This window comes from Schistocerca gregaria, chromosome 1 (genome assembly GCF_023897955.1).
Source record: "Schistocerca gregaria isolate iqSchGreg1 chromosome 1, iqSchGreg1.2, whole genome shotgun sequence".
NCBI lineage: Eukaryota > Metazoa > Arthropoda > Insecta > Orthoptera > Acrididae > Schistocerca > Schistocerca gregaria.
The window spans coordinates 1,114,921,850-1,114,934,489 of NC_064920.1; the positions used below are offsets into that span (position 1 = coordinate 1,114,921,850).

The window sequence follows — 12,640 nt, forward strand, 5'->3', positions numbered from 1 at the left end:
ACGTACTGGAAACATAAGGTGTTACACTTCGAATTTCGTAACATGATGTATAAAATATTATGGGAATTAGATTTCTATAGAAGAATCGGTTTTAATTTAGAAGCAGCAGCTATTTGTCTGTGGGCCGTGTAGCAATATTCTGTGAGCGCTCGCAAGCGGCGGCTGACGGCGACGGACAGCAGGTGTCTGAGCCCCCACAACAACAGTACCTGCCCGCTGCGCGGCCATTATGGCCGCTCAACCCTCGCCCGTCTACCTGCCCTCCTCGCACCTACTGCACGTACCTTGGTGATCTGGAACAGCGCCTGGCGCCTGTGTCGCACCTTCTCCTTCATCGCCGCTCAGCGCCGGCGCATGGCGTCGCACTCGAGTGTGTAAAGACGCTCCGGAAGGAGCTCTCCGCGGAAGGAAAACGCGCGTGCAGTCGGCGTCGAGCGGCGGTGCGTGTACCCTAGCGGCGGGCGCGTCCTGGCACTGTGCGGAAGCAGCCCGACCAGGTGAGTCGCCGGCGAGCTCACCTGGCGCCGCCAGCGGCGGGACGCGGCAACTCCTCCTACACGGCTGAGCGCGCGCCGTCCGGCCGGCGCAGGGGGGGAGGGGGGGCGGCCCGCCACAACAATAGCCGGGGGGCGCCTCTTTGTGCGTGGGAAGGGGCGGCCCGCGTCTGTTTACGTGCGTAGGTGCGTACACACTGCTCTCCGTGCCCTGGCCGCCGTGACGTACGCGTTCGCCCCCACCTTCTTCCTGGACACGCTGCGTGAGCCGCGATAGACGAGGAAGCGCCGAATCGGGGAGGGAAACGATTAAATCCGGAAGAAAATGGACTATTGTGCTCCCGAAGCGACAGCCGACTTGTAACAGCTGTCGAGCTCGAGGGACGTGAATCAGAGATGTGAACCGACACGAAGAACCACTCCCAGTGCTAAATGACAACTTCCGGTGAACTGAAAATGAAAACACTGGAGTAGTGCAAGAACAGTTTCTCTTGACTAGTTCCTATTACAGAGAGTAAAGGAAACAAAAGAAAAATTCGGAGTAGGTATTAAAATTCATGGAGAAGAAATAAAAACTTTGAGGTTCGCCGATGACATTGTAATTCTGTCGGAGCAGCAAAGGACTTGGAAGAGCAGTTGAACGGAATGGACAGTGTCTTGAAAGGAGGATATAAGATGAACATCAACAAAAGCAAAACGAGGATAATGGAATGTAGTCACATTAAATCGGGTGATGCTGAGGGAATTAGATTAGGAAATAAGACACTTAAAGTAGTAAAGGAGTTTTGCTATCTGGGGAGCAAAATAACTGATGATGGTCGAAGTAGAGAGGATATAAAATGTAGACTGGCAATGGCAAGGAAAGCGTTTCTGAAGAAGAGAAATTTGTTAACATCGAGTATAGATTTGTCAGGAAGTCGTTTCTGAAAGTATTTGTATGGAGTGTAGCCATGTATGGAAGTGAAACATGGACGATAAATAGTTTGGACAAGATGAGAATATAAACTTTCGAAATGTGGTGCTACAGTAGAATGCTGAAGATTAGATGGGTAGATCACATAACTAATGAGCAGGTATTGAATAGAATTGGGGAGAAGAGGAGCTTGTGGCACAACTTGACAAAAAGAAGGGACCGGTTGGTAGGACATGTTTTGAGGCAAAAGGGATCACATTTAGCATTGGAGGGCAGCGTGGAGAGTAAAAATCGTAGTGGGAGACCAAGAGATGAATACACTAAGCAGATTCAGAAGGATGCAGGTTGCAGTAAGTACTGGGAGATGAAGAAGCTTGCACAGGATATAGTAGCATGGAGAGCTGCATCAAACCAGTCTCAGGACTGAAGACCACAACAACAACATTACAGAGAGAAATGTATGGTTCAAAACATATTAAAAATGTTTCAAATGGCTCTAAGCACTATGAGACTTAACATCTGAGGTCATCAGTCCCATAGAACTAAGAACTATTTAAACCTAACCTAAGGACATAACACACATACGTGCCCGAGGCAGGATTCGAACTTGCGACCGTAGCAGTCGCACGGTTCCGGACTGATGCGCCTAGAACCGCTCGGCCACCACGGCCAGCAATACATATTAAAAGTATAGTTGTCGTCAACCCTACGTTTGGCTCACCTTTCTGATCCGAATTATTCATCTGTGAATGAGAAGTGAACGTCACTGTCATTGCTGATTATGATCACGTATTTTCTTGCGATTTCCCCTGTTTGTTTGCTAGAGGCTACACTACCTGATTAAAAGTATTATTACACCTATTAGAGCCGGCTGCTGTGGCCGAGCAGTTCTAGGCGCTTCATTCCGGAACCGCGCTGCCGCTACGGTCGCAGGTTCGAATCCTGCCTTGGTCATGGATATCTGTGATGTTAGGTTTAAGTGGTTCTAAGTATTGGGGACTGATGACCTCAGATGTTAAGTCCCATAGTGCTCAGAGCCATTTGGAACATTTGAACATCTATTAGAGGATATTAATGGGGTATGTGCCCACCTGTCGCCTGTATGACGGCTTAAACTCTGCTAGACCGCTCTTCCAGTTTGGTGTCTGAGTGTCTATGGAGGAATGGCTTCATGTTCTTCCTCAAGAGCCGAAATCAGAGAAGATAGTGATGTTGGATGCTGGGGTCTGGAGCGAATTGGGCCTCCTACATGACCCAAAGGAATTACATTGGTTTCAAGTGGCAAATCTGGCCAGACCAGTCCGTTTCAGGAATGTTTGCCTCGCAGACTCTGCTTATCACAAGGTGAGTTGTCATGCTGATACACACAATGATCATCTTCTAGTTGTTCCCATACTGTACGCAGTACACAAGGTTGTCAAATATTTTAATGTCCTGCCACATTTGCATTTTCTTAAGAGCAATAGGAGTACCATATCCTTCATTGTTTGCACTTCACAAGGTGGCCAAATCATTCGTTTCCAGTAATGCACTGTCCAATGCCATCGCTCTTTTACCGGCCGGGTCGGCCAAGCGGTTCTAGGCGCTACAGTCTAGAACCACGCGACCGCTACGGTCGCAGGTTCGAATGCTGCCCCGGGCAAGGATGTGTGTGATGTCTTTAGGTTAGTTAGGTTTAAGTAGTTCAAAGTTCTAGGGGGCAGATGACCTCAGAAGTTAAGTCCGATAGTGCTCAGAGCCTTTTGAACCATCGCTCTTTACACTATTTCAAGCATCGGCTAGCACTGACTACATAAATATGTGGCTCGAGCACTGTACACCATTCATTTACAGTCCCTACGGATAGTTAGTCATTGTGCTAGCTGGACTGCTGATACCACTTTGGAACTCACGAGCGACTCCTTCCTCTGATTTCAAGTGATTTTCTACAACCAGCCTGCTCAATGATCGACGGTCTCTGCTCGTCAGTGCATGGTCGTGATTGTTCCTCTCAGTTTCCACTTGACAGTTACGTCACCAGCAGCCGACACGGGCAGCTTTAGAAGGGTTTATAGATTAGTTAATCATATGACAGCCAATGACTAGTCTATGTTCGCAGTAACTGAGTTCTCATGACAGACCCAGTCTGCTGTTAATGCTTCTCTATTGAGAACAAAATACTCCCGGCTCCTCCTACGCTGGCATGTCCACCACTCCTGACATCTATTGGTCTTTTCTGCATTACTTAGGAGTGCCTGGATACGTTTCATCAGACAGTGTCTATTACACTGAAGAGCCAAAGAAACTGGCGCACCTGCCTAATATCGTGTAGGGCCCCGGCGAGTACGCAGAAGTGCCGCAGCATGACGTGGCATGAACTCTACTAATGTCTGAAGCAGTGCTGGAGCGAACTGACACCATGAATCGTGCAAGGCTGTCCATAAATCTGTAACCGTACGAAGGGGTAGAGATCTCTTCTGAGCAACACGTTGCAAGGTATCTGAGTTATGCTCAATAATGTTCATATCTGTGGAGATTGGTGGCCAACGGAAGTGTTTTAACTCAGAAGAGTCTTCCTGGAGCCACCCTGTAGCAATTCTGGACGTGTGGGGTGACACACTGTCCGGCTGGAAAGCCGGAGTCCGCCGCAATGGACCATGGGCATGAATGGATGCAGGAGATCAGACTGGATGCTTATGTTCGTGTCACCTGCCACGTATCAGGGGGTCCCATGTCACTCCAACTGCACACACCCCACACCATTACAGAGCCTCCACCAGCTTGAACACTCCCCTGCTGACATACAGGGCCTATGGATTCATGAGGTTGTCTCCATACCCGTACACGTCCATCCGCTCGATACAATTTGAAACGTTACTTGTCGGACCATACAACATGCATCCAACCATCATCAGTCCAATGTCGGTTTTGTCGGGCCCAGGTGAGGCGTAAAGCTTTGTGTCGTGTAATCATCAAGGGTACACAAGCGTGACTTCGGCTCCGAAAGCCCATAACGATGATGTTTCGTTGAATGATTCGCACGATGACACATGTAGATGGCCCAGCTTTGAAATCTGCAGCAATTTGCGAAAGGGTTGCACTTCTGTCAGGTTGAACGATTCTCTATCGTCTTTGGTCTTGCAGGAACTTGTTCCGGCCGCAGTCATGTCGCAGATTTGATGTTTTGCCAGATTCGTGGTATTCACGATACACTCGTGAAATGGTCGTACGGGAAAATCCCCACTTCATCGCTGCCTTAGAGACGCTGTGTCCCATAGCTCGTGCGCCGACTATAAGAGCACGTTCAAATTCACTTAAGTCTTGCAGCAGCGGTAACCGATCTAACAACTGCGCCAGACGTTTATTGTCTTATATAGGCAGGCGTTGCCGACCGCAGCGCCATATTGTGTCTCTTTGGTGCTTCAGTGCACTTAAAGAGATAAAGCCATATTATTGCTGTATTTTTTCCAGTAATTCAATTCACAGCCAAGGAGTTAAACTACCAGTAAGTAACATGGATATCAGAAGCTGTCTAAAGTGGATGATTCAGTTTTTCTGTACATTATTTCGGCCATTGCCAAATGAACACGACCAAGTCAATTTTCGAAATCTTGTCCAGTATAATACAATTCTCCAACTGCTCAGACACTCATAAATGCTACTTCTATTGACAATGTTGCACCTGAGAGTTTGACATGTTACGTTGCAATAGGATATTCGTGGAATTCAGAGGTCTGATTGACACTATTTATTTTCTATCAGATTAATACTACGCTGAAGGCAAATTATAAACATTAGAAAAAGCAAAGGAGGCAATATTTTGCACAACAGAAGTCGGTGTCCATGTTGTACATGTTGTACGAAAACGTCAAGCTTACGAAGACTTGAGGCAGTGTTTGGTCAACTAATATTCTTCTCTTTTTTTGATCATCCAGCTGAACGGTTTGCAGCAGTCATCTCCGGTGTATTCTGTTCTGTTACACACTTTATCCTTTACTCCCTATCATTATATCCCAGGCGAGAATATCCGCTGTCGTCGTTTCCTTCAACTGTTATTTTAGTCCATTTCCCGCCACCTCACTTGTTTAGCCATTTCAAGTTAGCTGCTATAACTGCCTCAAAATCCTTCCTTTCCCCCTACTAATTTATTAGCCTTCCTACCCGTCAGTGCCGCATTACCAAATGATGCTTCTTTTCACCGACACAGCATTTGGTGAGTATCCCGCATTATACCAACTATTTTGCAGCGCAAATGTTTGGATGGTGTGGGTGTAGGCTAAAATTGTCAGTACGTATAAGATATAGGCATTCATATTCAAGCACTTTGGGAATTTACTTTTGAATGCGATATTTCGCTTCGTAACTAGGTCAGTTCAGTAACTGGACATCAGTGATTCGCCGACCTACTCGCGTAGCGATGTATCTCTTACGATCGGGAATTAATCTGACGCGTGCCACAGACACGAATAACGAAGGAAAGGTTCGCAACAGATAAATAATTTTTGTTCTTTCCTTCTGTGTTTATCCAAACGAAATTTCTATTTACGCTACGTAAAAGAATTCAGATCAATGAAATCATTGTTAATGCTATGATTTTCATCATATTAATTATGTATTATTTGGTCTAATGTTCATGGCTCTGAGCACCATAGGACTTAACAGCTGAGGTCACCAGTCCCCTAGAACTTAGAACTACTTAAACCTAACTAACCTAAGGACATCACATACATCCATGCCCGAGGCAGGATTCGAACCTGGCCTAATATTCATGCTTCTTGTCCTATACGAAAGTACCGTCATAACAATTTCAAAGTTAATTCTTCGTCCATAAATCATCTACCTGATTTATTTCGAATTGGTGTGTTGTGTACCAGTTTGCAACAGTAAGCACCGTGTTGTTACATTCCAAAAGGGCTCAGACTTCTCACAATAATACAGTCGAACTACGGCATTGTAAGCATGAGTAACGCTAGTAATTCGATTACCGAAAGTAATGCTCCATTACTGTGAATGAGAGTATCATACGCGACCACTGGTGAGACTAAGTAGTGATGGGTCATATGAAAAAAGAAATATTGTTTTGCATAACCTCATATCGAATAATTTAAACTACAGACGTGGCAGATACAAGGACAGCAAGTCCAGATGATGAACACTGGTAGTATTTCGTAAATAAATAAATGCTACTCTAATTTCATACCTGCAATGGATGTCTGACATGATCACACTCTATTAACGATATAAGGGATGACGGAGTATTACATTAATTACGGGACATCTAACATAACACACCTCATTCATGTAATTACCCTCTGTTGGGTATCGCGTTGATAATCATTGCCGAATCCCACACAAAGTGGTTCAACAGCCTATAGTTTCTCGTGAATTTTAGTGGATGTGGTGAAACGACTGAATCCAAAGACACAGCTGCGACGAATAAATTTATAACACAGAAATTGGCAACTTAATACAATTTACCGATATGTCGCCATCCAGTCAGCAAAAAACATCAATGGCGGTGCCCCTGTTTCCAGAAGGCCGTTTTTCCTGTGCCGTATCCGTTCTTGTCACTTTTATCTGCTTCAGTTTTAATCTTCTCGTAGCATTCGTGATAGCGCAGGGGATAAGTTATGCAACGGTAAAATACCTGATAAACGCAGATCAATACATACCCATCATATCATTATCCAAACAGGCTATCGAAGAGTTCGCAACTTTATCCAAGTGAGTCATAGAATGGCGTCATCTCCGCGTTACAGAGTTACTGTTTGACTAAGGGATTACCCTGGTAACGTACACAATGACTGAGGGCAGACAATAACATATTTGGGAGGTAGGTGACTTCACAAACAAGAGGTCACTCATTTCCAAGACAAGGGCCACGTCAGTGTGGAACTGTTCACGTTCTCATTCACATTTCCAATTTTGCCAAGTCTCAAAAACGCGAAATTTTCTAATTTCGTTTTTATTCCCAGTTGTTTCTAAGAATTTTTCGCTGTATGTTGAGTTGACTTTTGGGTATCGAAAAAATGCGAGTGCACGAAAAATGAAAAGACAAGTAACGAAAGTTTTTCAATTTATAAAGCGAAGAGATGTGTGGGGCAACTTTCCGCTGCGGTATTGATATACATATTTAAGAATTTCTCCATTAGCTTGTGTGAATAAACGAAGATGCTTTCAGGGAAATATGTGGACCTGGCATTGTAGGAATTGGATAAGAGGGATGTATCTGTATGTTCTAGCAATATACGACGTACTAAAATTGCGAAAACGCAGTTACCAATATAAGATGCGTCTATCTTCGTAAACTAGTAAACAAAACACAAACAACCTGTGTTTTCTCAGTGGTTTAGGAAGACACACGCATTTGATGCGATCACTTCGAAACAAAAGAAACTGTTTTGAGTCTTACAAAAACTACGTGCTTCGGCTGAGGGCTGCTGCATTGAGATGCATTTCTTACGTAGACAGTGTCGTATGCAGCCATCGGAAAGCGACTGACGTTCACGGCAGGTGCCATAACGAGTGGTTCGCATGAAGTAGCTGTGGCATGCTGCTAGTAACAATTGATGACAAAAATGAAATTTTAGATATTCTAACTGCAAAAATACTGTATGTAAGTGAAGTAAAGCTATATGAACTCTTGCAGTTAAGTTTTTCAGTAGGTCTCCGTACCCTTCATGAAAAATTGAAAACCACTTCTTTTGGATTAGCGCGTTTTATTCACTATACAACACTTCTCACTCGATTTTGAAGAAAGTAATTGGCACACAAAATTGATTTTTCTCAATCTTATATCTTAAAACCACAGCTTGACGATGAAGTGCTTTTTGTCCATTATACTTATCCGGGCTGTTATGCCGTGGTCGGTTGATGAATTTTGTCTCAATTCCCTTTGGAAAAAGCTGGACTGTATAGGATCCCATGCAGCTGTGGTGATTTTTATGTGGGTACAACTAAAAGAACGGTTTCTAAACGTTTGGAAGAGCACAAGGGAAACTGTAGAAGAGGAGAAACGGAACGATCAGCTGTTGCGGAGCATGCTTTCCAGCCAGGGAACCACAATATTCGTTTCGAGGAGACGCAAGTACTAGCGGCCACAAGCGGATACTACGAAAGGCTCTACAGGGAGGCAATCGAAATCGCTAAACACCCAAATAATTTCAACCGAAAGGAGGAGGGCGTGAAATTAAACGGTATATGGATGCCGGTTTTACAGAAGATGTGTACCACCCGTCCACTACTGGGTGATGGCAACGGCGATCGACGGCGACGGACAGCGTCTCCCGCAGTCGGAGACGAAACGTTGGGAATTGAGACAAAATTCATCAACCGACCACGGCATAACAGCCCGGATAAGTATAATGGACATGATATTTTCGGCCGTGAAAGTCTACATTTTAGTAGAAGTGCTTTTTATTGCGATATTGCTCAAAGTTATTGTGATTCATGGTAACTAAGTAACTCATAGCAAGAAATTCGAAGGATTTGCAGTGAGAAATGTGGTCGCTGACTACTTTATGTTTGATTCACTTTGGGTCGTACATTGCTGCGTACAAAATGGGGTTAACATATCGAAACTGGTTTTAAAGCTGGAAGGAAAGCTGTATCTCACAGTATGAGGGAAACAGAAGGATTACGTTTAAGGGCACTGGCGCTCGTACGTACTGTGTGTTCACGTGACGTGCAGGTAACCTATACCTCAGTGTTGTTCTTGTAGTTTCAGTCGCGAGTAGACGCACGTTTCTCAAACTCAGTGATCTCGATATATTGTTATACTCACTGCTGGAAAAAATGATGAAGAAGTAAACATTTTACTCCAGTACTCTTAAGTGCTTCCAAAAAAGTTCACGAGATCTAGAAACAGTGGGCCCCAGTATGCCAATATCGATAATTTCTGAGAGGCGCATATGGGGCCTAAAGATGGCATATTAAATTGCCGAAACTGGTAGCAAAAATAAAATATAATAACTTCTCAATACATGTGGCTGTTCGGCGAATTTCTTTGTAAAATATTTGACCAGCCGCTGTCCGACGTCCACAACGGATCAACTGTGAGTTTAATTTACTCTTCTTTAGTCGTACTCCAACGTTATCAATCGTTGCTCGTGAAACTTTGAAGCCACTGCTAGTTCTACAAAGAAAGGACGCTGTTACTGTAAAACAAACTGGACTGAAGAGAATACTGAGCTTGCACGCTTTACGAAGAAGTCCGCAAAAATCAGCTAGATGCCACAGCGTAGAACTCGATCTCAGCATATTGCTGCAGTGTCAATGGATTTGCTTCGACTCGCATTTCCTGGTCGTCTCGTCCGTAGAAACGGCAATGTTCCATGGCCCTGCCGTTCAGCGGACTTATTAGCTCCAGGCCAATTTCTTTCAGGTTACCTCAAAGACCAAAGTTTTCCAGGAAAACCATTCAAGATCCAAAGATAATTTCGAGGAGCGAATTAGCCAAAAAATAAACATTCCGTTCAAGATGTTATGCAACATCATGAGCGGATTTACCCTCAGACTCCGAAATCGAGTACACCATGTGAGTGATCCGTATTGAAAAAGTCATAACTCAAGGTAAACTATTAATTTCCACTGATATATACAAGATTCATGTCAAAAGAAATAAATAAAAATTGTTTAAATCTACAGCTTGTGTGAGTTAGTTTAATCTTTTGTTTTTTGCCTCTCTCAGCCTTTAGTTACTTAATCACAACACCTCTCATCCATCGACCAAGTTCGGCGAGCCAGTCACGCAGACGACGCCCCCGTCGTTGTATACAACGCGTCCGGCATGGCAGTCGTGCGGGTTGCGGGCAGAGCATCAGTTAGGCGCCGAAACTACGGGGGCAATGTCCCATCGGCGTCCAGTAGCGAGTGAAAGCGTGACACGAGCCAGAAGCTGCCGCGAATGCCAATCGGCAAAAAGAGGTACAGCTGCCGCAAAATGTTTTCCCTGAGGCGGCAACTACCAAATTGATATTCGTAAGCGGGCGTCACAAAATACAAAGCATCTTCTTTTTTCTATCTGAGGACCACGTTAATTCGAAACAGCTTCATATCACCTGGTCTTTATCATTGTCCAATATTCTTTCATTTTCATACTTTCATATTTTCAGCTGCGTACAGAACTTCAGAGCGGACCACTGCCTGGTAATGTTTCAATTTGAATCCTGGAATAAAACTGAATAGCAATACGTAGGTAAATATTACGGTTTTTGAAGACGATTATGTCATCCTACAGGACGATGAAGATAAGCTTGAGAAATCATTACATATGCTAAATATTATTTGTAAAAGTGATTATGTTCAGATATGTACGACAAAAACATACGTTATGACACGGACGGAAAATACCCGAAACGAGACAAGATAATAATTGACGATCAGCCAATAGAACAAGGTCAAACATTCACCTACCATACTTGTGACTTATCTTTTAACGACGACGACAAAGTGAAGAAAAAGCTACAATGAGTTCAATGTATACATGCGCGAATTCAGTGTATGTTTGCTGTTTGGCACATACCCATTAAGTAGGCAATGTGGGGTGTTACGAGTGAATTAAAGGCTTTTCATTGGGGACTGCTTTATTCCAGAGAAAAGCATAATTTATGTTTATACACTGGTGTGCTAAACTTAAGAACTAAAGTAACTTTCTTATGATGTGCCACAGCGACGTAACATACATACAAAGACCTGCCACAGAACAGTACAGAAGGTAAGTGAAATACGAGGGTCACTTCATAAGAAACGCACACTATTTTCTTTTTATCCATCTTTTATTCTACATGTTTGAAAGTTTTACAGTGTGTAGATACATCCTTTAGGAACGATATTTTCATTTCTCCACATAATTTCCATCTCTTTCAACTGTTTTACGCCATCTTGGAACCAGCGCCTGTAGACGCGCACAGTGAAATTGTCGACTAACCTGTTGGAGCTACTGTTTGGCAGGTCAGGACTGTAAGGCGGGTGTTTCAGTGTTGTCCATCCCAGTTTTGTGAACGCTTCCATGGTTTTTTGACTGACATTTGGCCGTGCATTGTCGTGCAACAGCAAAACATCCTGCTTTTGCCAATGTGGTCGAACACGACTCAGTCGAGCTTGACGTTTCTTCAGTGTAGTCACATATGCATCAAAATTTATGGTGGTTCCACTTGGCATGATATCCACAAGCAAGAGTCCTTCGGAATCGAAAACCACTATAGCCATAAGTTTTCCAGCAGAAGGTGTGGTTTTGATTTTTTTTTTCTTGGAGGAATTTGCTTGATGCCACTCCATTGATTGCCTCTTCGACTCTGGTGAAAAATGATGGAGCCATGTTTCATCACCTCTCACAATTCTTCCAAGAAATTAATCTCTACCATTCTCGTACTGTTCCGAAAGTTCGCTGCATACCGTTTTTCATGTTCCTTTGTGATCCACTGTCAACATCCTGGGAACCCAACTGGCACAAACCTTTTTTAAAGCCAATACTTACAGTATTCTGCAAACACTTCCTTCTCCTATCCCAACGTAGCGGGACAATTCGTTCACTGTGATGCGTCTGTCAGCAGTCACCAATTTGTTAACTCTCTGCACATTGTCTGGAGTGGGTGCAGTACAAGGCCTGTCCCTGCGAGGACAATCGTCAATATTGCCGTGCCCGCTTTCATCAGGTAACTTGCTTGCCCACCGACTAACTGTACTGCGATCGACAGCAGCATCTCCATACAACTTTTTCAACCTCTTGTGGATGTTTCTCGCTGTCTCGTTTTCACAGCACAGGAATTCCGTGACAGCTTCTGACGAACGTCAAGTGTAGCAGCCATCTTGATGACATGCTGTGACGGCGCCACTCACGGGAACAGGTTGAACTAAGTCTGAAAACAAGTGGGAAGGATGTATCTACATACTGTAAAACTTTCACACACGCAGAATGAAAACTGTATTTTTACAAAAATAATGTGCATTTCTTTTGGAGTGACCTTCGTAAATGCGCAATGAGACAACAAAACTGATACTCTTATTCAAAGATTATGGTTACACTGATGTCGCCGCCTCTATTTGTGATGGTCTCCTGAACATTACTAGAGGCGGGACATGGTTGGATGTATGATCACCACAATGGCAATGCACGTCCTTCAATGCTGGCCACAAAGCAGGTTCGAAATTCTTATGGTACGGCGTTCCAAAACTCCACCAGTGCTGTTGACAACTGTCTGATGATCGTTGGTGCATGTGGTCATGCAGCAATACATCTCCCCAATGCCTCCAT

General features: G+C 44.1%; 1 protein-coding gene across 3 annotated transcripts in view; it reads right to left on the reverse strand.

Moving 5' to 3' along the window:
• The window catches only part of LOC126283469 (uncharacterized), a 379,338-nt gene that overhangs the window by 71,208 nt on the left and 295,490 nt on the right, over window positions 1-12,640 (reverse strand). Inside the window, exon 1 of one of the 3 annotated variants that reach the window (XM_049982275.1) lies at window positions 285-477. The exons of the other annotated variants lie outside the window; for them this stretch is intronic. Coding sequence (XP_049838232.1) covers window positions 285-335 — 51 coding nt within the window. The 5' untranslated portion in view covers window positions 336-477. Of the gene's footprint in view, window positions 1-284; window positions 478-12,640 lie in introns of those variants that run through there. 3 annotated transcript variants of the gene reach the window in all.